This window comes from Malus domestica, chromosome 15 (assembly GCF_042453785.1).
Source record: "Malus domestica chromosome 15, GDT2T_hap1".
Taxonomy (NCBI): domain Eukaryota; kingdom Viridiplantae; phylum Streptophyta; class Magnoliopsida; order Rosales; family Rosaceae; genus Malus; species Malus domestica.
The window spans coordinates 51812017-51839368 of record NC_091675.1 but is presented as its reverse complement, the minus strand read 5'-3'; the positions used below and the strand labels follow the sequence as shown (position 1 = coordinate 51839368).

At 37.3% G+C, this 27352-nt stretch overlaps 1 protein-coding gene and 1 pseudogene across 25 annotated transcripts; both read right to left on the bottom strand.

Moving 5' to 3' along the window:
• Positions 1-1637: 1637 nt before the first annotated feature.
• On the bottom strand, positions 1638-14951 carry LOC103416333 (BRASSINOSTEROID INSENSITIVE 1-associated receptor kinase 1-like). 25 transcript variants are annotated; one of them, XM_070813367.1, is made up of 12 exons: positions 7438-7839; positions 7275-7343; positions 7097-7164; positions 6915-6986; positions 6768-6832; positions 6397-6709; positions 5683-6074; positions 4844-5099; positions 4549-4677; positions 4121-4462; positions 3207-3601; positions 1638-2266 (listed from the first exon to the last, which is right to left on the bottom strand). In XM_070813367.1, exons 5-12 carry the CDS (start codon positions 6771-6773, stop codon positions 1952-1954), a joined length of 2148 nt encoding a protein of 715 aa, XP_070669468.1. In that variant the 5' UTR covers positions 6774-6832; positions 6915-6986; positions 7097-7164; positions 7275-7343; positions 7438-7839; the 3' UTR covers positions 1638-1951. The 25 variants fall into 25 exon arrangements, with proteins under 25 accessions (XP_070669468.1, XP_028949821.1, XP_028949822.1 ...); XM_029093988.2 differs by lacking the exons at positions 6768-6832; positions 7438-7839 and adding an exon at positions 14544-14582 and having other exon boundaries at positions 6397-6741; XM_029093989.2 differs by lacking the exons at positions 6768-6832; positions 7438-7839 and adding an exon at positions 14544-14576 and having other exon boundaries at positions 6397-6741; positions 7097-7182.
• LOC103425325 (BRASSINOSTEROID INSENSITIVE 1-associated receptor kinase 1-like) lies at positions 10567-13784 on the bottom strand (annotated as a pseudogene).
• Positions 14952-27352: the final 12401 nt, after the last annotated feature.

Sequence of the window (27352 nt, the reverse complement as noted above, 5' to 3'; positions counted from 1 at the left end):
ATCCCATAGAACGTAGTATAATTACATGAATTCTGTCAATACGTTAATTTTTATATACGTTACCCTAATATAGGTGTAACTTAGAAAATTCTTTACCAAATATATAAATGGAAACTAACAAATATATATATATATATATATATATATATACACACTATATAAAAGAAAAGACCCACTCACAAGTACCTGCGATGTCACATCCTTTCAAGCTAAGAAAGTCGGAGTCTCCGATAGTAATCGCACCAAAGTATAATATTAGGACTCATTAGTAAAACTCAACTTAAACGATCAAATTTGAGAAAACGGAGTGCGAATTTAGAATCAGAGTGTCGAAATACGCTAAGAGGGGTTAAATGCAAATTTTGTAAAAAGTCAACGAAATGTGAACGGTCAACCCTAAAATGTCAACGAGACGCCTTGGTGGTCAACTATGTTAAAACTTCATGATTTTCCTAAATAGATGTCAAAAATGGACTTGGGACGTCAAAATTAGCCTATGAGGGTTTCTGAGAAAATTTCTTAAAAGTCAACACAGGGAATATTCTGGAATATTTCATATACAATTTAGAACAGATCGGGCCGGATCCCGAGTTCAGATTCGGATCAAGGAATTGGAATATACCTTTGGTTTCCTTGGTCTTGGCCGGAGTTGGCCAAAAAATGGCTCGAAAGCCGCCAGATCTCTGCCGGAACACTGGGTTTGTTACTCTTGGGGTATTTCTACGTCAAACCAGCACTAAAACATCTTAAGAACATCCTCGTCATACTCATAAACACAATCTACGAAGATGTTGAGGGTTTTCGAACCTTACCTTTGTCATGAACGACGAGAACTCGCCATGAATGTTGTCGAAAAAGAAAAATGTGAACAATGGCCTCGGGGAAGAAAGTGAGTGGTGCTGGTTCGACATAGGGGGAGAAAATGACGAAGGTGGTGCTAGCCTGGGTCATCAAGTGGAGTAACCCGCTGGAGTCGCATCGGCAAGGTGGTGGTGGTTTCGGCGTCATTGGGTTTCACCGAAGGAGAGAGGAAATGAGTCTTATGGGAGAGAGGGAGAGGTGGAGTGAGGGAGGAGACAAAACACATGGCAGAAAATGAGAGAAGAGCCTGGGTGATTGTGGACCCCACAGGCCGAAAATATTAATAAAAAAATAAAAATATATCACAAAGAAAATATTAAAATAGTGATATAATAATATAAAATTTTGAATAAATATATAAAATATTAAATAGTAATTTTTTGTTCACTATAAGGATTAACATAATCCCCTACCCCTTTAATGTAGATAATATTTTTTGTTCAAAAAAACAAAAAAAGTCCCACCGTTAGATTCCATTTTTATTTTGTTTAAACCCAAATATTTAGGTTTGGGTCTCCATTGGCGATTCTCTAAAGAGGATAGACAACTCGAATTCCCATGTTGGAGTGACACAAAGTGATCTCTAGATCCCCTAATGCCTTAGTTCAAGTGCTTATAAGGGTAGCGCCACAAAGTTGCACTTGCAATGATCACAATGAAATTTCAAACACTATCCGTCCACAAGCACCCATGCACTTGACCTAATGCCCTTATCGTATCTATAGGATGTATCTATAGGATCTATAAGAACACTAAAAAATATAGATAGTTATAAGTTCAGAAAGATTATTTACTCGACAATCTGGACTAATTGTTGGAAAGATACATAAATCATTAGGAATGGGTGCTTTTATGGACCTTCCTGATTCCTGCTAGCACAATATAACTTCGTAATGCCAGTTAACCCTATAAAAATTACAACAGCACCAGCTCCATTTTTGTGATCTTAAAAATAAGCGACACAAAAACAAAATCGAAAACAAAGACAAAACATTCGCACAAATGTGGTATCACTGAAATACAAAATGGACCTTCTCTAGTCCTCTGAGGCTTCTTACATGTATACAAGGGGACGGAACCAACGAGCATATCATCTAGGACCGGACAACTCATCTAGAGGACCATGAGAAGTTGAGTCTATGATCCGATTAGTACTTGGATGATGAATAGGGTTGAAATATTGGCGGAACACCTCCTTTTTTTGCCACTCCTCCCATCTTTCAGCCAAACCATCACCTTTCAGCATCCGGCCAACCTCTGACATCTTGGGTCGTTCCCCTGGGGTGCCTTGTGTGCACAGCAGAGCTACTTGGATGAGCTGCTCCACTTGATCGTCAACATAATTTCCATGTAGATCAGCATCAACAATTGTTTCCAACCTCTGATCCTTCAGTAGTCCTTTGACCTAATTATTTTAGTTAAAATAAAAAGGAAAAAAATCAGATAGTTCTACAATTTGAAACAAAAGGTGAGGGCACCTAGGAGAGTGAAAATGTGTTGTAATGTTCAAAATTTGAAGGGCTGCAGTATCTCCATAAAATCAAACTGCTTACAAAAATGCATCGTCATTCAAATATTGATATGATGCAAACATATGACAAGGATGCAAACAGAGAATAGAAAGAAGAAAGAGGCCAAGATAGCGAGAATAAAGAGATAATGAAGAAATTAGGATCGATACAAAACACATGCCAAAATCTTCAAGAAATCACCGCAAGGCCAATACATTGGCAAAAGAAGCAACAACAATACTAACAACAATTACCAAGGAAATGTAATAATTAATCTCTGACAATTTAAATCTTAGATTGTTATAAATAAAGATAAATAAATCTTCACAGTTTAATCGTAAGTCTAACTAATAAAAGGTAATTAAACTAAAATTATTTTCTAAAAGTTAAGTATTAGTTCTTTTCTTTGATCCATGATTCTAATTGTTTTCAATATTCGGGCCAAAAAAGACTAAGTGATTTTTACATTAATTAGAGAGGAACTTGGCAGCTCTATGATGAGTAATAGGTTTTTAAATGTTCCATATACAATGATTAAGAATGTCATATGAGATTAGCGGTTTGAAATAAAGTGATTAGGTGTCGAGACCCATTATTTTTGGCTTAAATAAATAGCAACATTGGTATCGAGAGATACACCTAATTCACACTATATTATATAACATTTCTTTAAAAATGAGTATTGAAACATAATTTCCAAGATTTGGACAAAGAGACACAATAGATCGTTGAATTTCAACAACATTATGTCTTTTTTTTTTAATAAAATATGAAACATATTAAGGAAAACAGAAAATTAGCAACAAACAGAAACAGAAACACGTATAAGCATACCCAATCAAGTAACATGACATCATCATTGGTCGCAAGCCGAGCAAGTTCAAAAGCCCTCTGCCCAGTGATGAGTTCAAGAAGCATGACTCCGTATGCAAAAACATCAGTTTTCTCGGAACATTTTCCAGTTGAAAGGTACTCTGGTGCTATATGACCAATTGTGCCACGTACAGCTGTGGTAACATGTGTATCCCTGTAGTCCATGAGTTTAGCCAACCCAAAGTCTCCAACAACTGCTTTGAATTCCTCATCCAACAATATGTTTGCTGCTTTCACATCACGGTGAATAATTTTTGGATCACAGTGATCATGTAAATAAGCAAGGCCTCTGGCAGATTCCAATGCAATGCGTTGTCTTATTGGCCAATCAAGTGCAGGTTGTCCTTCGGGACGATCTACAATAATATATCCACATACTTATGAGAGGAGAATTTCAAATTACAAGCAACAGGTAATGTGGTCTATTCATTGCAGTGGCTGAGGAAAGGGAAGGTGGCGATGGTGGGCGGGGGGAAATGAAGAATGCGGGGACGGGGTGAGAGCAGGATAGGGATGAACAACACCATTTTTTTTTTTTAATCTTTTCTATTTTTTTAGTTTTAAATTAAAAAAAAATTAATTTTCTATTTATTAATCCTTTTTATTTGTTTTTATTCCACGTGAATCATAGTTGGCATCCCCGTCAACAAAAATGTAGACCTCACATTTGCCATGTCATCCCTTAACAGTCAAACTGACGGTTTGACTATCAGATGTATGAAATTGCTAAAAATGATAAGTAAATAAATAAAATTGAAATGTTTTAAAATGTTGTATGAGGTTGCAATTACACTCAAACCTGAGGGTGTAAAATGCAATTTACCCATGTGTAAACAAAAAGATTCATCAACGCAGCAAACAATTTAGAAGAGTACCTCTTATACATGATGCCACACTTCCATTAGCCATATAAGGATATACAAGCAGCCTTTCTGTTGGTGTCATGCAAAAACCATGCAGACGAAGCAGATTGCGGTGGACAGCCATGCTAATCATTTCAACCTCTGTTTGAAACTGCAGCTCCCCACCTTGGGTTCTCGCCTCTTTAAGTCTTTTTACAGCAACCAGAGTTCCATCAGCTAAGCGTCCTTTATAAACCTTACCAAATCCACCTCTACCAAGAATATTTTTGTTACTAAAGTTATCCGTTGCAACTTGTAGTTTGCGCAAAGAAAACCTTTTGAGCTGTCCTAAAAGAACTTCTGGATCCTCCTCAGCTGCAAAGACAGTAGATTAGTGAAACCTGCATCCCATACTAAAACACCACCTTTATCAAGCTATATTACTCCTATAGTTCACTAACCAGGTACATCAAAGAAATGATCCTGTGGTTTTCTCCGTCGCCAATAAGCAAGTGTATTTGCAGTTGCAGCAAACGTTAAAGCAGCACCAACAGCAACCCCTCCAGCAATAGCCCCAGTAGCAGTGTTACCTAATATTATTTGCGCAACATGAACCAGAACTAAATGAAAAATCCTTAAAGTCAGAAGTTATATGATGAACTCTCTATCACATGTCATTCTTTTTATCCATTTCTTCAAACTCAAAGAAATAGTACAACACAAAATTAGGAGAGGGTGAGTCTATGATCCAAGTACTTGGATGATGAATAGTGTTGAAATCTTGGCAGATCACCTCCTCGTTTTGCCGCTCCTCCCATCTTTCAGCCAAACCTTCGCCTTCGCCTTCAAGCATTCGGACAACCTCTGACATCTTGGGCCGTTCCCCTGGGGAGCCTTGTGTGCACAGTAGAGCTACTTGGATCAGCTGCTCCACTTGATCGTCAATATAATTTCCATTTAGATCAGCATCAACAAGTCTTTCCAACCTCCGTTCTTTCAGTAGTCGTTTGACCTAATTTTTTTAGGAAAAATAAAACAGAAAATGTCGGGTGGTTCTACAATTTGAAACAAAAGGTGCGGGAACCTAGGAGAACAAAAACGTGTTGTAATGTTCAAAATTTGAAGGACCGCAGTTTTCTACAGAAAATCGAACTGCTTACAAAAATGTTTCGTCATTCAAATATTGATATCATGCAAAGAGAAGACAAAGATGCAATAGAGAGAATAGGAAAAAGCAAGAGGCCACGATAGCGAGAATAAGGAGATGATGAGGAAATTACGATCGACACAAAACATATGCCAAATTCTTCAAGAAATCACAAAATGCCAATACATTGGCAAAAGAAGCAACAACAATAGTAACAATTACTAAGGAAATGCAATAATTAATCTCTGACAGTTTAAACCTTAGATTGTTATAAATAAAGATAAACAAATCTACACAGCTAATCATAACTCTAACTAACAAAAGCTAATTAAACCAAACTTATTTTCTAAAAGCTAATTACTAAGGAAATGCAAATGTTGTTGGGAAATAATCTTGCATATAACAATGAACTAGCTACATACACAAACAGAAAGACGTAAATGCATACCCAATCAACTAACATGACATCATCATCACTCGCAAGATGAGGATTGAAAGCCCTCTGCCCAGTGATGAGTTCAAGAAGCATGACTCCGTATCCAAAAACATCAGTTTTCTCGGAAGACACTCCAGTTGAAAAGTGCTCCGGTGCCATATGACCAAATGTGCCACATACATGTGTGGTAACATATGTATCCTTGTAGTCCATGAGTTTAGCCAACCCAAAGTCTCCAACAACTGCTTCGAATTCCTCATCCAACAATATGTTTGCTGCTTTCACATCACGGTGAATAATTTTTGGATCACAGTGATCATGTAAATAAGCAAGGCCTCTTGCAGATCCCAATGCAATGCGTTGTCTTATTGGCCAATCAAGTGCAGGTTGTCCTTCCGGACGACCTACAATAATATATCCACATACTTATGAGAGGAGAATTTCAAATTACAAGCAACAGGTAATGTGGTCTAACACATATCATACCACCCGTCCTACCCAAAAAAAGGGTCTTCTTGTCATCCTTTTCAAATTAAACAGAAATAAAATCAGCATCGAGAAGGTAAATTAAAATTGAAGGAAACAAAACATTAAAAAAATTAGTGTTGATACTCCAAGCCAAATTGGTCAGGTTTTTAAATTCATTATATCAATGTGATCGAAAAAAAATTTAACGTCGTGAAAACAAAAAGATTCATCAACGCAGCAAACAATTTAGATGAGTACCTCTTAAACAAGATGCCACACTTCCATTAGCCATATAAGGATATACAAGCAGCCTTTCTGTTGGTGTCATGCAAAAACCATGGAGACAAAGCAGATTGCGGTGGTGGACAGCCATTCTAATCATTTCAACTTCTGTTTGAAACTGTAGTTCCCCGTCTTGGGTTCTCTCCTCTGTAAGTCTTTTTACAGCAACCAGAGTTCCATCAGCTAAGCGTCCTCTATAAACCTTACCAAATCCACCTCTACCAATAATATTTTTGTCGCTAAAGGTATCTGTTGCAACTTGTAGCTCGCGCAAAGAAAAGTTTTTGAGCTGTCGTGAATGAACTTGTGGATCCTTCTCAGCTGCAAAGACAGTAGATGAGTGAAACCTGCATCCCATACAACAACTACAACACCAACTTGATCAAGCTATATTACCCTCTCCTCCCTCTTACTGAGATGAAAGTGTATCCCCTGTCAGATTGTTATTTTTGTCCCTAAAGTTAAAGAAAAAGAGTACAGTTGCTTCAACAAACCTGATGGGAGTAAAAAGTGAAAACGATCCATTAACTGGAATATCCCCTGTCAGATTGTTATTTGAAAGATCCCTGCATTCCATGGCAAAACTATATGTTATTTGCATTCTCTGATGGCAGAGAAATTAGTAACTTTTCACTCTCTCCTCCCTCTTACTGAGATGAAAGTGTATGAAACTCACAGGACTTGCAATGACTGAATCTTGAAACCAGGGATCATACTATAAATTATATGCATCCGGCACAAGGACTTTAAGGAAGAAAGTCACTCCAATGGAACAATTAAAAACAGCAGATTAGCATATCGAATAAAAAAGAATGACGATAGATTTTATCTAACAAAAGGATGGGGGTTCATACAGGAAACGCAGTTTTGCAAGGTTGCCAAGTAAAGATCCAAGCTCACCAAGTCTGACAAACCCCCAAGCTCTTCGGGAATGTTTCCAGTCATTCATTCATTCATTAGTTCATTCCAGTTCCCACAACCAAACACTCCCAAATTCAATAACACACAGAGACATACCCTCGACATTGGCTGCAAGCTTGTGGAGGTGAAAGAAGCCAAACAGCAGAATCAGCCAAACAGAAACAGAGGTGGAAGACGTCATCACTGTTGGGTCTTTTGGAGCTCAGGTAAGCAGCTGGCGTTGACCGATCAAAATCCGGAGCATCGCTGCGTTGACCGGATTCCAGAAAATTCGGTGGCTGTTTGATTAAATTGCAGATTGCGTTTGGAAAAGCATGCCGCTGCTTCTTAGAGAGAGAGGTTGAAATCTCAGATTGCTAGTTTTGGAGAAGAAAGAAAGAAAAGGTAAAAGGTTTGGGAGGAAGACGGAGGAGCTGCGGATACATGACTCTCAATCAGTCTAAGTCGCAGCCCACCGCGTCGGAAGTTTCGTTTCTTCTTTTGTTTATATTTATTTTTTACTTTTCAGCGGATTCCTGACATTGTTTATGCAACTTCTCACTCAAAATGAGATTTCTGGTTTTATGCATTATAAATTATTTTAAAGAAAAATTAATGAAAATAGTTTGAAAAATTTGAGTTTTAACGATAATAATAAAATAAAAGGTAAAGTATCATGATTGACTTTTTAATGTAAAAATATGATTTTTCGTTAAAATAAATAGCAGAATCAGGCAAAGTCGCAGCCCACCGCGTTGGAAGTTCCGTTTCTTCTTTTATTTATATTTATTTTTGACTTTTTAGCTGATTCCTGAAATTGTTTTGCAGCTGGCATGAGGAACCCGGAAAAAAATCCCAAAAATCCCAAACCAAACCAAAAAAATCCCGATCTCAAACCAAAAAAATCCCAAACCAAAAATCCCGAAATTTTCGGTATGTAATCCCGAACCAAACCGATATTTTCGGTATGGGATTCGGTTTTGAATCTCAAATTTTCGGTATTCCCAGACCGAATCGAAAATAAATATTATATATATATATATTTTTTTTTTTTCTTTTAATTATAAAAGAATTATTTCAACCGTTCATTGTTTTGGATTTAATCTTTGCCGTTCATATGTTTTTAGGTCAGAATACCATTTCACAAACTTCACTTTCGTTCCATTGTTTCTATCAAATCGAATAGCCGAGCCCTAATCTCTCATCTCTGATCTCTCCCTCATCTAGCCGACAAGCCCTCATCTCATCTCTCTCTCCTCTGTTCTTCTCAATTCCCACACCGACATCGTTCCGGCCGAGCACGACAAGTGGTTACACCCCCCCTTTCTCGGCCAACTTGGACTCGAACGGCGACGTTTACGCCAGGGGGTCCCAGGACATGAAGTGCGTCGGGATTCAGTACTTGGAGGCGATTCGACGGCTCAAGGCTTCTGGGTTTAAGCCCAAAAGGTCTGTTTATTTGTCATATGGTCCTGATGAGGAGATTGGGGGACACGACGGTGCTGAGAAGCTGGCTGAATCTGATGTTTTCAAGGGATTGAACGTCGGAATTGTGCTTGATGAAGGTGAGCTAATCAGACCTTATGATTCTGCTCACTGTTACTAGTTCTTGTTAATTATTTGTTGTTTGCTTGCTATTTGCTAGCCATATTGTCAAATTTGTGCACAGAACTTGTCTGGGTACTCTTCGAATGACTCAATTATCATTTCTTGACTCTTGTGGGGTTTGCTTTGATTCTTGGCATGCTTGCTCAGTTTCTGTGCTCAGTTTCTGGCGTTTACTTTGCAATGTTCAGTTTTGAGCTTCTTCGTTTTGCTTGATTTTGGTTTTTGTGTACAGTTTTGAGCTTCTTAGTTTTCTTTCACTATTTTGCAGTTGATCCATCACTCTCTGCATCGAAATGAAAACTAAGTGTTAGTATTAATATTAAGTAGAGATTAGTAGAAACAAGCCTTGCCATTTGATTGGCAGATTTGATTGGCAGATTTGTAGAAACAAATTGGCAGATTGGGCCTAAAAGCATAATATGTCAAATTTTAGTCTAAAAGCCCAAAAGCCCAAAACCATTTCGGGATTCCCGATTTGTCCCGAAATCCCGAAACTATTTTGGGATTCCCAAAAATTGGGATTCCCGAAAATTTGGTTTGGGATCGGTATTGAAATTGGGATTCCCGAAAATTTCGGTTTGAGAATCGGGACAAGTGTTTTGGTATGGGATCCCATACCGAACCACCCCTAACCCATATGCCGCGGCCACTTCAATAAATCATTGGCCCGTTGCTTTTCAGAAAAAAAGGTAGGGCCCCCAAAAATTTGGGTCAGCCAAATACAAACCCAAATTTGGGTTTAGCTTGGTCAAAAGCCAAACCTTTTAGGTTTAAGTCCAACCATTAGATATTACCTAGTACTACGGTTTAATAGTATTCCTCTTCACATGTAAGAGAGGTCATTACTAGCCCACTATAAGGCTTAACTCAATCCAGATAATATTTTTTTGTTCATAAAAAACAAAAAAGTCCCACAATTAGATTGCATTTTTATTTTGTTTAAACTCAAATATTTAGGTTTAGGTCTTACCCTACAGCTAGTCCTAAATAAATCCTCAAAGATAGTAGAGGGATCCCCATTGGCGATACTCTAAAGAGATTAGACAAAGCTCGAATTCCTGTGTTGGAATGACACAAAGTGATCTCCTGATCCCCTACTGCCTTAGTTCAAGTACTTATAAAGGTGGTGCCACAAATTCGCACTTGCAATGATCACAATGAAATTTCAAACACTATCCATCCGCAACCAGCCATGCACTTGACCTAGTGTCCTTATCGTATCTACAGGATCTATAGGAACACTAAAATATATAGATGGTTATAAGTTTAGAATGATTATTTACTCGACAATTTAGACTAATTTCTAGATAGATACATAAATCATCAGGAATGAGTGCTTTTATGGCCCTTCCTAATTCCTGCTAGCACCATATAACTTCGTAATGCCAGTTGACCCTATAAAACTTACAAGGGGTGTGATATCCACACACCCCTTTTTACTTCTCCCACACCTTTTTGGTTTTCGGCCGTCGGATCAGATGAATTGAAGAAGATCAACGGACAGAAATTAACAAGGGGTGTGTGAGAAGTAAAAAGTGATGTGTGGATAGCACATCCCAAATTACAATAGCATCAGCTCCATTTTATGATCTAAAAAATACGCAAGACAAAACCAAAATTGAAAACAAAGACAAAACATAAGCACAAATGTGGTATCACTGAAATACGAAATGGACATTCTCCAGTCCTCTGAAGGCTTCTTAGATGTATACAGGGGACAGAACCAACGAGCATATCATTTGGGACCGGACAACTCATCAGGAGGAATATGAAAAGTTGAGTCTATGATACAATTAGTACTTGGATGATGAATAGGGTTGAAATCTTGGTGGAACACCTACTCTTTTTGCCACTCCTCCCATCTTTCAGCCAAACCATTGCCTTCCAGCATCCGAACAACCTCTGACATCTTGGGTCGTTCCCCTGGGGTGCCTTGTGTGCACAGTAGAGCTACTTGGATGAGCTGCTCCACTTGATCGTCAACATAATTACCATTTAGATCAGCATCAACAAGTGTTTCCAACCTTCGATCTTTCAGTAGTCTTTTGACCTAATTGTTTTAGTTAAAATAAAACGGAAAACGTCAGATAGTTCTACAATTTGAAACAAAAGGTGAGGGCACCTAGGAGAGTGAAAATGTGTTGTAATGTTCAAAATTTGAAGGGCCGCAGTATCTCCAGAAAATCAAATAGCTTACAAAAATGCATCGTCATTCAAATATAACAATTGACAAAGATGCAAATAGAGAGAATAGAAAGAAGCAAGAGGCCAAGATAGCGAGAATAAAGAGATGATGAGGAAATTAGGATCGATACAAAACACATGCCAAATTCTTCAAGAAATCACAGCAAGGCCAATACATTGGCAAAAGAAGCAACAACAATACTAACAACAATTACCAAGGAAATGTAATAATTAATCTCTGACAATTTAAACCTTAGATTGTCATAAATAAAGATAAATATATCTTCACAGCTTAATCGTAACTCTAACTAATAAAAGCCAATTAAACTAAAGTTATTTTCTAAAAGTTAAGTATTATTTCTTTTCTTTGATCCATGATTCTTACTGTTTTCAACATTCGGGCCAAAAAGACAAGTGATTTTTACATTAATCAAACAGGAATGGTAACAATTACTAAGGAAATGCAAAAATTAACTCTGACAGCTTAAACCTTAGATTGTTATAAATAAAGATAAACAAATCTTCACAGCTAATCACAACTCTAACTAATAAAAGCTAATTAAACCAAACTTATTTTCTAAAAGCTAATTACTAAGGAAATGCAAATGTTGTTGGGAAATAATAATCTTGCATAAAGGTCGTACCCAGTGCACAAGGCTCCCGCTTTACGCAGGGTCTGGAAGAGGTGAATGTCGGCTAGCCTTACCCCCATTTATGGAGAGGCTGCTCCCAAGAAATAATAATCTTGCATATAACAATAAATTAGCTACATACACAAACAGAAAGATGTAAATGCATACCCAATCAACTAACATGGGGTCATCATGACTCGCAAGCTGAGGATCAAAAGCCCTCTGCCCAGTGATGAGTTCAAGAAGCATGACTCCGTATCCAAAAACATCAGTTTTCTCGGAACATTTTCCAGTTGAAAAGTACTCTGGTGCTATATGACCAATTGTGCCACGTACAGCTGTGGTAACATGTGTATCCCTGTAGTCCATGAGTTTAGCCAACCCAAAGTCTCCAACAACTGCTTCGAATTCCACATCCAACAATATGTTTGCTGCTTTCACATCACGGTGAATAATTTTTGGATCACAGTGATCATGTAAATAAGCAAGACCTTTTGCAGATCCCAATGCAATGCGTTGTCTTATTGGCCAATCAAGTGCAGGTTGTCCTTCTGGACGATCTACAATAATATATCCACATACTTATGAGAGGAGAATTTCAAATTACAAGCAACAGGTAATGTGGTCTAACACATATCATACCACCCGTCCTACCCAAAAAAGGGTCATCTTGTCATCCTTTTCAAATTAAACAAAAATAAAATCAGCATCGAGAAGATAACTTAAAATTGAAGGAAAAAAAAAACATTAAAAAAAAAAAATCAGTGTTCATACTCCAAACCAAATTGGTCAGGTTCATTATATCAATGTAATCCAAAAAAATTTTAATGTCATGAAAACAAAAAGATTCATCAACGCAGCAAACAATTTAGATGAGTACCTCTTAAACATGATGCCACACTTCCATTGGCCATAAAAGGATATACAAGCAGCCTTTCTGTTGGTGTCGTGCAAAAACCATGCACACGAAGCAGATTGCGGTGGACAGCCATGCTAATCATTTCAACTTCTGTTTGGAACTGTAGCTCCCCGCCTTGGGTTCTCTCCTCTTTAAGTCTTTTTACAGCAACCAGAGTTCCATCATCTAAGCGTCCTTTATAAACCTTACCAAATCCACCACTACCAAGAATATTTTTGTCGCTAAAGGTATCCGTCGCAACTTGTAGCTCGCTCAAAGAAAACCTTTTGAACTGTCGTAAATGAACTTCTGGATCCTTCTCAGCTGCAAAGACAGTAGATGAGTGAAACCTGCATCCCATACAATGCCAACTTGATCAAGCTATATTACTCTTAATAGTTCACTAACCAGGTTCATCAAAGAAATAATCCTGTGATTTTCTTCGTCGACAATAAGCAAATGCAATTGCAAGTGCAGCAAACAGGAAAGCAGAACCAGCAGCAACCCCTCCAGCAATAGCCCCCCTCCAGAAATAGCCCCAGTACTTGGCACCCATAGTTGCCACATACAGGGTATGGTTCGAGTTCGCAATTCGGTTAAGGTACGAAATTCGGTAGTAACCTGTAGTATCATTTGCCAAAGACACATAGACAATATGATATTCAGTTTGATTCGTTCTCAATTCGTTAAAAAACATAAATTAAAAATATTTATAAAATACATTTTACAATGATATTTATAGTTATACTTTATTGTAAGCAATTATTTTTGTTTAATAGAATTTGATTATTTGTAAGCAATTTGTTTACAAATCAAAAACAATAAATTCACTTAACTTTCTAATCAGAATAATATAAATACCCTCAATCTATTCCTTTCCTAACTACCATCTTCTTAAAATCTTTACAGCAGTGATTCCAACAATAATGTTGTATTACGAAAAGTTTTAACAGAAAAACACCAAAAAAAACATTAACTAGGACTGGACTGGAGTTGATATCACAAGTGTCTGTGAAACAAAATAGAGCCAGCTCTCAGAATAAATTTGAGTTAATATCACAAGAACAGTATAAGTTGTAAAAACCTGGATGTGGAGAGGCTGGAAGTGGAACAAAACAGAGCCATCTGGAAAGTAATAAGTTTAGGATTTGGGCTCAGCCCGTTAAAAGTGAAAAAGTATAAGTTGTAAAAACCTGCATGTAATTCACTTTAGAACAAACCTGTGATGGGAGTAAAAAGTGAAAAAGATCCCCCGTCAGATTGTTATTTGAAAGATCCCTGCATTCCATGGCAAAACTAAATGTTATTAGCATTCTCTGATAGCGGAGAAATTAGTAACTTTTCGCTCTTCCTCCCTCTTACAGAGATGAAAGTGTATGAAACCCACAGGACTTGCAATGATTGGATGTTCCCTTCTTATGAATCTTGAAGACAGGGGTCATATTTTAAATTGTATGCATCCGGCACATGGAATATTTGCCTTCAAGGTTCCAATTACGTGTTTTCCCATGTTTTGTTCTTTTTTCGTATTGTTTTATCACTTGTTTTGTATTGTGCCTTGACCAGAATATTGGGAGATCATAGTCAACCCAAGTAATATTTTGGGTTTAACCGAAATGCTATCATGGACTTTAAGGAAGAAAGTCACTCCAAAGGAACAATTAAAAACAGTAGATTAGCATATCGAATGAAAAAGAAAGACGACAGATTTTATCTAACAAAAGGATGGGGGTTCATACAGGAAACGCAGTTTTGCAAGGTTGCCAAGTAATGATCCAGCTCACCAAGTCCGACAAACCCCCAAGCTCTTCGGGAATGTTTCCAGTCATTCATTCATTCATTAGTTCATTCCAGTTCCCACAACCAAACACTCCCAAATTCAATAACACACAGAGCATTACCTTCGACATTGGCAGCAAGCTTGTGGAGGTGAAAGAAGCCAAACAGCAGAATCAGCCAAACAGAAACAGAGGTGGAGGACGTCATCACTGTTGGGTCTTTTGGAGCTCAGGTAAGCAGCTGGCGTTGACCGATCAAAATCCGGAGCATCGCTGCGTTGACCGGATTCCAGAAAATTCGGTGGCTGTTTGATTAAATTGCAGATTGCGTTTGGAAAAGCATGCCGCTGCTTCTTAGAGAGACGGGTTGAAATCTCAGCTTGCTAGTCTTGGAGAAGAAAGAAAGAAAGGTAAAAGGTTCGGGGGGAAGACGGAGGAGCTGCGGATAGAGGACTCTCAATCAGTCTTAAGTCGCAGCCCACCACGTCGCAAGTTTCGTTTCTTCTTTTGTTTATATTTATTTTTTACTTTTTAGTGGATTCCTGAAATTGTTATGCAACTCCTCACTCAAAATGAGATTTCTGGTTTTATCCACTATAAATTATTTTAAAGAAAAACTAATTAAAATGATTTGAAAATTTTGAGTTTTAACGATAATGATAAAATAAAGAGTAAAGTGAAAAGTATCATGATTGACTTTTTAGTGTAAAAATATGATTTTTCGTTAAAATAAACAGCAAAATCAGGCAAAGCTGTAGCCCGCCGCATCGGAAGTTTCGTTTCTTCATTTGTTTATATTTATTTTTGACTTTTTAGCTGATTCTTGAAATTGTTATGCAATTCTTAACTTTGTTATGAGATTTCTGATTTTATTCATCATCAATTATTTTGATCATTTTGTCAAAAAACAAAATTATTTTTAATTTTTGTTAAATTATTATGACCTATTGTTTATTGAATTGAGGTTATTTCCAAAATATAGTATGAAAATACTTACCGTAGCCTGCAAAATCTCAAGAATTCAATACGTCACAAAATTTGTAAATAGGTACATAATTTCTAGTAATCACAGTATCTCGCAAAAATAAACATATCACATCGAGTCCATATTGGCATATGTTGACACATGAGTTCATGCAGAGGTATTCTGACATGAACAGAATTAGATGTAATAATGATTCACGCTCTAGTACTACAATCACGTGAACGGGCGCTAAGTGCGTCACATACGAGTCCTAATTGCCTATCGCAATCTAGGACATGACTGGCACCTACAATGGATCCAAAGTGAGCATATGATGCGATATGAACATACACCTGAAAGATTAGCCCTCGCTCAGGCAAGTACTAACACCAGTGCAGCACACAATAAGCAGATAACACAAATATGATCATGCAATGGTAAATTGATAATTTGATAATTCAATAACCCTAGTCAAAATATTATTCATAACCGTAAATATCATTAAAGCATCCATACTAATACGCATACATGTGTATCCTGTAAGATGTAGTATAATTGCATGAATTCCGTAAATACGTTAATTTTTATATACGTTACCCTAATCTAGGTGTAACGTAGAAAATTCTTTACCAAATATATAAATGGAAACTAACATATATATATATATATATAAGAAAAGACCCACTCACAGGTACTTACGATGTCACATCCTTTTGAGCTAAGAAAGTTGAAATCTCTGATACTAATCGCGCCCAAGTATAATATTGGGACCCATTAGTAAAACTCAACTTAAACGATCAAATTTGAGAAAACGAAGTGCAGATTTGGAATCAGAGCATCAAAATACGCTAAGAGGGATCCCGGGCAAATTTTGTAAAAAGTCAACGAAAATTGAACGGTCAACCCTAAAAGTCAACAAAAACGCCACGATGGTCAACTATGTTAAAACTTCAGAATTTTCCTAAATTGATGTTAAAAATGGACTCTGGAGATTAGCATATCGAATGAAAAAGAAAGATGACAGATATTCTCTAACAAAAGGATGGGGGTTCATACAGGAAACGCAGTTTTGCAAGGTTGCCAAGTAAAGATCCAACCTCTTCGGGAATGTTTCCAGTCGTTCATTCATTCATTAGTTCATTCCAGTTCCCACAACCAAACACTCCCAAATTCAATAACACACAGAGACATACCTTCGACATTGGCAGCAAGCTTGCGGAGGTGAAAGAAGCCAAACAGCATAATCATCCAAACAGAAACAGAGGTGGAGGACGTTATCACTGTTGGGTCTGTTGGAGCTCAGGTAAGCAGCTAGCGTTGACCGGTCAAAATCCGAAGCATCTCTGCGTTGACCGGATTCCAGAAAATTCGATGGCTGTTTGATTAAATTGCAGACTGCATTTGGAAAAGCATGTCGCTGCCTCTTAGAGGGAGAGGTTGAAATCTCAGCTTGCTAGCTTTGGAGAAGAAAAAAAGAAAGGTAAAAGGTTTAGGAGGAAGATAGAGGAGCTGTGGATAGAGGACTCTCAATCAGTCAAAAGTCGCAGCCCACCAAGTCGGAAGTTTCGTTTCTTCAAAGTGAGATTTCTGATTTTATTCACCATCAATTATTTTGATCATTTAGTAAGAAAAACAAAATTATCTTCAATTTTTGTCAAATTATTATGGATCATTGTTTATTGAATTGAGGTTATTTTTATCATTTACTCCTTATTTAAGGATCATTTTTAGCAATTTCAAATCTCAAGAATCAAATTGATGAATTATGACACACTCCTTACCTTCCGAGTACGTAACGCATCAAGTGCGTAGGTGAAAAATACTCTATGTTCAGTTTTAATTTCAATAGAATTACTTTAACTTTACATTATTATATATATGTATTTTGACGGGATGTTTTTATACATATATAAATACTTTAGACATATTGTTTATGTAATAAGTATTATATTATAGTATTGTACTGAAGGAGAAAGAAAGTATGAGTTTGGAGGCATGAAAGAGGAATCACTGCACTTCGATCACGGTTGAATGACATTCTCTTTTATGCAACCGTAACTTGATATCTTCTTTACATATTTATTTTCTTGCTGTCTTTTCACTATTTTTGAATAACAAATGATTTCAAATTTCAGGGATGAATTTTTTTTTTTTAAGGTGGGTAGATTGTGACAACCCGTCCCTAATTATACGATTTTATAAATTCTAAAAGAGTGAATTGACAAAATGTGCCTAGAGGTGAAATCGTCGACTTTCATTGACCGCCTTTTTGTGACGTGTATAAGCTACTATTTTACGGAACTACGAAACTCGAGGTGTTTTGTGAAATTTGAATTTTTGGGTATTTTAATATTTTAATACTTTCTGAGGAGATATTTTGAATATTGTATAATTTATTTTGGCCCGTGGGGTCTATGCCTCACTTAACTCTCATCTCATCTCTCACCACGTGGCCTATTTCCCTCATCTCAGGGACCCTCTCTCTCTCTTCACTCTATCTTTCCCGCATCTGTCTTTCACCTCTCTCTCTTCCTTCTTCCTCGGCAAGCACCGAGAGGGTGCGACCACCTTGAACAAACCACCACCACTCGTCATTTCTAGCGAACATCACTCGATAAGCATCCCCACCACGAACTTAACCCAGATCGAAACCCTCGTTCTCTCACTCTTCCTCACCGCATAATACAGTCATTATGCAAAAATTGAGTCCGGCGAGTTCTCGCCGTCTCCGACGAAGGTAAGGCCTAAAACATTCTTATAAATTTGTAGATCATGACTAGGACTACGTTTGGGATGTTTTGAGACGGTTTATGGGTGTTTAGATGTAGGAATCATGTCGGGAAAACTTCCCCAAATTTTTCAGCGAAGCTCCGGCATTGTGCAATTCATTTCGGACCATTTCCTGTCACGACTCAACCTCGGATTGGTACATTTCAATTCCTTAACTCCTAAGCTTTATTTTGACTTTTGAATTTTGGATTTTGGTTGAGAGATGAATTAGTTAGAGCAATTGGAATTTTCCCGGCTAACTTTTCCCATAATCCGACGACCCGTCGGAGAAGAAGAAGAAGAAGAAAAAAAAAAGGGGCCTTAGGCCCAAAACTGGTCCAAAGTTGTTGGCCCAAATCCTTAGCCCAAACAGCCCAAACCTTGGGCCAATGTTCCTAACCTAGCCTAATTTTCTAAATGGGCTGAGAATATTCTAAGAATATTCCTTATGTTGATTTTTTGAAATTTTCTCGGGAACCCTCCTAGGCTAATTTCGACGCACCGAGTCTGTTTTTGACATCCATTTAGTGAAATTTTAAAGTTTTAACATAGTTGACCATCGAGACGCCTCGGTTGACCTTTTTTAGGGTTGACCGTCGACCTTCCCGTTGACTTTTTACAAAATTTACCAGGGACCCTCCTTACCGTATTTCAACTCGTTGATTCCAAATCCGCCATCCATTTTTCGAAATTCGACCATTTTAAGATAGTTCCTTTATTAGCCATACTTTGTACGAAAACGCGTAATTACATTAATACGTTATATTTACCTAAATGGTTTTGTTTTTAGGCGAAACGCTTCACAAGGACTCTCGATGATACGAGGTAGGTTCGACTCAACAACGTGATCTATGAGTGGGTCTTTTCCTTTTTATAGTATATATGTATGATTGATAGTTTTCATTTATGCATTTAAACAAGAATTTCTTACATACACTTGGATTAGACTAAAGTTTATAAGAATTAGTGAAAATGACGGAATTTATGAGATATGCTAAATCCTATGGGATATGCATGTAAGTTTATTATGTTGACTAAAATTATTGAATTGTTATGGCATGCTTATATTTATGTAGTCTGCTCATCATTGTTGCACACCGGTGTTAGTGTTCGCCCAAGGCCAGGGCCAGTCTTTCACGTGTATGTTCACCTCCGTACCGCACACTCGCCTTGGATCCAAGTAGGTGCCAGTCCTGTCGTACAAGTTGCATTAGGCAACTCCGACTCGTAGGTGACCGCAAATAGCGCCAGTCTTCATGTGATTGTAGCACTAAAGCGTATATTATGATTACACCTAGTTCTGTCGTACAGGTCACATTAGGCAACTCCGACTCTTGTGCTAGCATAGATTGATGAACATTAGTTCAGTCGTGCAGGTCGCATTAGGCAACTCCGACTTGTGTGCTAGCATAAATTGTTTGAGCACCTGATTTTACTTATATTACTGTTAGGATTTTGTGATTTTGGATATCCTGCCCTTAGTTACAAGATATTGTGCCGTAATGAATTTTTGAGATTTTGCAGGCTACGGTAAGTATTTTTATACTATACGTAGTAAGTATATTTTTGAGATTTTGCAGGCTACGGTTACAATGTTTTTAGAAAGGTTTTTATAAAACTCTATTTTCAGGCCCACTCACCCCTTGTTTTTTGCCCCTCCAGGTCTTAGCTGCTGAACTTTTGTATCGACGAGGATTCTTGGCAAATCTCAGTATGGGTGGCTACCTTTGAGGGTATAATCTTTATCCTACCTACTGTATCTTACGTATACTCTGTCATCACTTGTAAAATGGGTTCTTGCTGACTAGTGCACTCTTATATTTAGGTACTTGTAGGTTTAAATTTATTCACATTTTTCACATCACTACACTTTATGGCTTCGCCACCTTCCAGGTGTCGACCAGCCAGTTTTCTAAAATGCGGTATGGGCGGCTGCTTAGGCACTGGGCGTCAGGCCGCCACCGTGATTATTTCAAAAACGTTCAGTAAATCGGCAAGGGTATTAGGCGGTGCTAGGGATCCGACTAGGCGTTGCCAGGCTGCTGACTAAGCGTGCTAGGTTGCTGACTAGGCATGCTAGGCAACCTAGGTGCCGGGCTAAGCGGCCTCCGCGATGGTTCTGTTAAAATATTATACTTTCACCATTTCACTACATCGCGAGGGTGACGACATAAAATTTGAAAAGAGCAACCAAGAGAGCGTGAGGGAAGAATAAGCGTGAGATATATCTATATAAGGAATTAGAATAATAGTGCAATTGTAGAAAGAAAGAAAAAACGAGAACTTTGACCTGGAAGCTTCAAATTTCTTCGCCGTAGAGGATTTCTTCGTTGTGCTTGAGGAATTTAACAAGACTCATGATTAAATTTTGGAAAATTATACAGAGCAAGAAGATGGAAATTAGGCAGAGAATATGGGGAATCAGGCGGAGCAATCGAAGAAGAATGGAAGAGAGAGGAAATGAGAAACCCCGAAATAAAGGCTTGTCGATTTCCAAGGCTTCAACCACTCTCGGGGAAGATAATAATGACTCCCCTCTGTCAGATGGATTTCCACAATTATTAAACAAATATATTATATATTATTATCTATTTCCAAAGCCTTACCGATTTCCAAGGCTTCAAAAGCCACTTCCGGGGAAGATAATCCGACCATTGCTCACTCATATGTTCCAACACATGAGGTTATTCTAGATTACAGTGATGTCTTAGATGAGATAACCCAACCCCTCGAGAATCGTGAGATTTCGGTCCATTGTGCAGTATTGGATGAGGTTTGGAATCAGAATAAGATGATCATTGATGATGTTTTTACTAATCTAGCAAAGGTGACAAGATCACATATACCCACTACAAAAGGATATACGAACCTCAAGTATGTTGTAATACTACCTGGGAAGACCGAACCGTCCCCGAAAGTGGGGAGGCTGCACCTTTACGTGACTTCTACGTGGCCCAGTACATTGGCGGCTAGCCAATCATCCGCTCCTACCCTAAAGCATGGCAGACCCCCTGGTTCAAAGGATTCACAACCCCAGAAGAGGAAAACGGCATAAACTAGTGACCCTAGTTTGAATCTGACCATCGCTCGCTCATCTGTTCCAACACATGAGGTTATTCTAGATTACGGTGATGTTTTAGATAAAACAGCCCGACCTCCTGAGAATCTTGAGATTTCGGTCCACTATGCAATATTGGATGAGGTTTAGAATCAGAATGAGATGATTGTTGATGATGCATTTGAGTACACAGTAACTACTGACATCATGCTTAGCGATGACATTGAACCACGTTCTGTTAATGAATGCCGACGTAGAACGAATTGGTCAAACTGGAAACAAGCAATCCAGGTCGAACTCGATTTGCTTGTGAAACATAAGGTGTTTAGACCTATAGCTTCTACCCTACCACATGTGAAGCCTGTGGGCTACAAATGGGTTTTTGTGAGGAAGCTTAATGAAAAAAATGAAATAGTGCGATACAAAGCACGCCTCGTAGTGTCCCTCCCTTAAATCTGTTAATTTCAGAGGGCTAGAAATAGAAAGTATAAGGCTTTTCTCAACGCCCTGTGATTGATTACAAGGAGACGTATTCCTCTATAATGGACGTCATAAGTTCTACTACCTTATTAGTTTGGTAGTTTCTGAAAAACTGAATATGCAGCTTATGGACATGGTAACCGTGTTTCTTTATGAGGATCTAGATATGAAAATCTACATGAAAGTTCCAAAATGACTTCCATTGACTGGTTTAAATAGTTCTAGATCACGGAACACTCTCTTTATTTGATTAAGGTGATCACTCTACGGATTGAAACAATCGGGGCGGATGTGGAATAACCGTCTGAGTGAATATTTGACAAGTTAGGGTAATGTGAACAACGAATTATGCCCATGCGTGTTTATAAAGAAGTCACATTCTGAATTTGCGATCATTGTAGTTTATGTTGACGACATGAACCTCATCGGATCTTTTGTAAAGCTTGAGAAAATGATGTTCACTTGAAATCGAAATTTGAGATGAAAGATCTTAGGAAAACTCGATATTGTCTCAGCCTGGAGATCGAGCATTGTTTAGATGGAATCCTAGTACATCAATCGAACTACACCCAAAAGGTGTTGCGATGTTTTAATGGGGATAAAACGAAGCCTTCGAGTACTCTTATGGTCGTTCAGACTCTAAATGCTAAATGAGATCCCTTCCATCCTAAGGAGGATGAGGAAGAGATTTTGGAGCCTGAAGTTCCATACCTAAGTGCAATTGGTGCTTTATTGTACTTGGCTTAATGCACTAGACCTGATATCTCTTTCGCTGTTAAACTTTTGGCTAGATATAGCAATTCGCCCACACGAAGACACTGGAATGGTGTTAAAGACATTTTCTGATACCTCAAGGGTACGCCAGATTTGGGCTTGTTCTACACCCACGAATCCTCGAGGGGAGCCGCCGTCCCCTTCGATTCTTAAGTTGATTCCCGGGTTATTGGTTATGCAGATGCTGGATATCTGTCTGACCCACTTAAGGCATGTTCTCAAACGGGTTATGTTTTTATCGTTGAAGACACCGCTATATCTTGGAGGTCTACTAAGCAAACGCTAGTTGCGACTTCTTCGAACTATGCTGAAATCTTTGCCCTGCATGAAACATCGTGTGAATGCTTTTGGTTGAGAGCATTCATGGAACATATTTAAAGCACTAGTGGTCTTACTGCTGTCTTTGACCTTCCTACGAAGATCTTTGAAGAAAATGCAACATATATCAAGCAATTAAAGAAAGAATACATCAAGGGAAACAACACCAGGCACATAGCGCCAAAATTCTTTTATTCTCACTAGCAACAACAGCATCAGAGCATTGAAGTTAAGCAAATATGTTCCCAGGACAACCTGGTTGATCTTTTTACCAAGTCATTGCCCAAGTCTACTTTTTAGAAGCTCGTCCAAGGAATCGGTATGCGTAAATTATTTCAGGGGAAGTATCTTAAAGCATACGACTTGATCTTAATGTACTCTTTTTTATGAGGCGCCCATCCTGGGATGATCATACTCCGTTGAGTTCACTACTTTCATCATGTTTGATGTTTGTTTTTGACATTATGCATACTTCTCACTTTTCTCCTTAATCCATGGGTTTTCACCTACCTTAGGTTTTATCATAGCGAGGTTTTGTGAGTTTTACTACCAGTGCATACTTTCTTTAAATTTGAGACTCGCATTCGCCCATTGTGCCACCGACTTCATCAACTGTTCTACCTTATCTGCTGAAGATATGATGCGATGTTTTGTTTGAGTATTTACACACTCGAGGGGGAATGTTGCAGTCATATTTAGAGTAGGAATGTGATTGTGTAAATCCTAGTGTATCTAGGGATATCTTTGAATATTCTCTTTAGTAGTTAATATCCTATTAGAGTTGTCTAAAAAGGTAAGGATTTAACATATCCCACTACTATAAATAAATGCACAATGGGGTTATACAACACACACATCACAATTAAATCTCTCTCTTCTCTCTCTTGTCGTCGGCCTCTCTCCCTCTCTAGTCCTAAATATAGTTCGGTCAAATAGGCCTACAATAGAATCGATATATTAAATCTTTTGTGTGCCTATATTTTTTATAACTTTGATTTGTATTTGTACCCATATTTTTAATTTATTTGTACCCATTTTTTATTTTGCTAAATGTAACCATGCTAATTATATGTATTTATGTTATATTTTAAAATATATCAATAGTTATTTTTTAAAATATTTTAATAATTATGTGGGTACATTATTATTTTTGCTATAATTTTTGTGAAGAACAATGTTTCTCTAAAATTGATTTTTAAGTATTTATTATATTTTTAAAATATTATTTGATTTTTTTAAATTTCATAATTTGTGGAACATTAAATGCATAAATCCATGAGTTAGATCTCTTAAATGATGCTAAGAATCTCGATCAAAATATTTAAACAAACAAGATTTCAGTCTAACAATTAGGTTGATTAGGGATTGGAACCAAAATGATCCATAAATAAAACCTTAATAATTAATGAGTTTGAAAGAAGGAGCTCGAACACAAGACATCAAGTGCATGGTTAATCCTTCTTTTTACCATATATCTTACCAATGTTTTTTATTCATATAGACGGAATGCTATATATTTGATTTTTAAATTTTAAAAGGATAATATATATATATATATATATATATATATTTTTTTTTTTTTTTACAAACAGTATTACTACTCTAAGTTATATTTAGGAAGAAGAAGAATGTTTGAACATGAGACGCAATGAGTTGAGGACAAAAGTGTTATCCAATAGGGTGGTTCACCAGTTGTAGAATGGCAAAGTTGGTATTTAAGGAAAAAAAAATTTCCTCAGTCAATTTCAGCCATTAGAAATTTAGATGTAGTAATAAAAGGAAAGTTATTTTCACACACCATTTTCTCGTAAAAATTGAATTGAACAAACCATTAATAAGAATTTAATGTTGAACGCACAAATCAAATCAAACTAATGAATTTACATAGGCTTTTCTCCTAACCTTAGCTAAGAGATTAGTTCTCTATAAAAGAATATATAAATAAAGCCTTAATAATATACTAGCCTTTCTGCACACACTTTGCGCATTTGAAAGGCTTTTTTTTACATCATAGCGCGTTACGCACGACATACAAAGATTCTTTTAGCTCTTCTACATTTGTGCATGCATAAAGACATATGTACTACAAAAAACATTTCGTACATGTTTTTATCCATATTTTGTGAAAGATAACATGAGAAAAAATTAATATAACAGTTAAATTAACAGATGAAAGTGATCTTAATAATGAAATTCGTGTCAAATGCGAATTATACATTTTCTGACACACCCCGGCTTGGAAAGGTCGAAGCATGCTAGCCATCACCATGAGGTGACGTAACCATAAGAATAAGCGATACAAAAAGTGAATAAAATTAAAATTAATTAGAACTAAACAGTGAAAAAGTGCAATCGTGGGGTGAACCCACTACAATTATTCAAAGTGTAATAGACAGTGAGACTACAGAAGAGTAATCAAAATAATTAAAGTACACTTATTACATAACAGTGATAAATTCGTACGTCTAAACAGAAATAAATGTCAGAACTGCCAAGATTCCTCGAGTGCCACAAAGAGTACAACTATCTAGGTCCTGGAGGGGCAAAAAACAAAGTTGAGTGGGTCAGCAAAACAATGCTTATAAGAAAAGCTTTATCTTTGAATATATTAACCCCTCGCCGTAAAACAAGTATAGTTTCCTTAAAACATACTACATAGGTATGTAAACGATAAATCAACAATACTATAACAGAGTTATAACCAAATATATGCCAAGTTATGACGTATAAAATGTCACAATAATATAATCAAGTGATAATCAAGTATAGCTAAGTGCTCATTCATCTAAGCTGACACACACAAGTTCAAATAGATAATTTCTGACACGAACAGGACTGGGTGTAATCAATATGCTCTAGTATTACGATCACGTGAAGGCTGGTGCAAAAGCACAGTCACATACAAGTCGGATTGCCTAATGCAATCTACTCGACATGATTGACACCTAACTTGGATCCAAGGCGAGCGAACGGTGCGATGTGAACATACATGTTAAGGACTGGCCCTAGCCCTGGGGCGAGTACTAACACCGGGGTGCAGCAAGATGAGTATGTACAATTATGTATGAATGCCATGACAGTAATATCTCAACCATATAACAACATTTATCACAATTATATCACAGTTGTCAATTATTTGGCAATATATACGCAAAGTGATGCATTTATGAAATTTTGGAAACTATAAATACGTATAGATATAAAAATAAACTGCCCACTCACAAGTACGTCGCTGGGTCGTAACCCCCGAGCCTAGCTTGACCTCGAACATCCTCGTAATACGTTTCCCCTATATGTGAAATAACTAAAATAAAATTAATTAAAGCACATAACGGAAACCTAAATAAAAAACCCCATAGTTTGCTCAAACCTAGGGTTTAAATATATGAAATCGATCTACTCGACGTCACGGACACACACATGTCAACCACACGCCAACAGGAGGCAGGACGTGCTGCCATAACTAGGGGTGGGTTCGGTACGGTTACCGTACCAAAACCCTCGTACCAATTACCGTACCAAACTTTCGGTTTGGTAAAATCTATTACCATTACCATACCAAACTTTCGGTATACCGAAGTTCGGTATTGCCAAATATTTGGTTGGCATTGTATGGCAATGGTAATTGCCACTTTGTTTTGGGACAAAATTTGTTTTTTGCTTTTTTAACCCAATTCAAGGGCAAAACTTTTTTATTGTACCTTTATCTCATACATTGTAGCCTAAATTCATCTATTATTCATCATTTACAATTCACACACACAATAATTCAAAAGATGCATCAAGATTCATGATGAAAATTAAGCTTACAATCCAAATAGAAGTTACGAACCAAAACAAATAGAAGTTTCCCCCATGCTAAAGATCTTCTATATCCTCCATTGGTTCAAACACACCTCTAGAACTTTCCCAATGTCTTGTCCCTTATGACCCGTGATCTTTATGAAGTTTATGATCCGTTTGTGCAACTTTCATTCACTATCCATGAAGTGAGCGGTAACTACCATGTAGTTAATGTTTTGTACCGATGTCCAAGTATCGGTTGTGATACTTACCTTTTGATTATGCATTGCTTCAAATAACTTAGACTTCTCTAACACATATAAATCCCATACATTGGCCGCAATCTTCTTCCTATTTGGAATCTTGAACCGAGGTTGAGCCTCTTTCATCATATCAAATTATTAGAATATTATAAATATGTGTTATATAATTATATATTATATAATTTATAAATTATATATTATATTATATGTTCGGTACGGTAATACCGTGGTAATGATATCCATTACCAATACCGTACCAAGAAATTTCGGTACGGTACAATACCGTACCATTACCGATTGGCACAAAAAATTTGGCACAAAATCGGTATGGCACGGTTGGTAATTCGGTTGGCACGGCAATTTGGTAAAAAAATCCACCCCTAGCCATAAGGGGCTGCACAAACTGGTCACGCGCTTGCGAGTACAGGCATACTCGCCTTCCTCGCGAATTTCTGCAGTTTTGCAGATTTTTTGGCCAACCTTTAGAGATCCTAACGAGCTCGATTCTCAACCAAAAACACTT

What these genes read in the sequence shown, in the direction of transcription:
- LOC103416333 (XM_070813355.1), bottom strand. Translation starts at nt 14,628, where the DNA reads ATGACGTCCTCCACCTCTGTTTCTGTTTGGCTGATTCTGCTGTTTGGC. An exon ending in CTTGCAAAACTGCGTTTCCT is followed by an intron (nt 6,742 to 7,274) that starts GTATGAACCCCC and finishes CTGTCTTTGCAG; the next exon opens with CTGAGAAGGATCCACAAGTT. An exon ending in TGTGGCATCATGTATAAGAG is followed by an intron (nt 3,602 to 4,120) that starts GTACTCTTCTAA and finishes ATATTATTGTAG; the next exon opens with ATCGTCCCGAAGGACAACCT.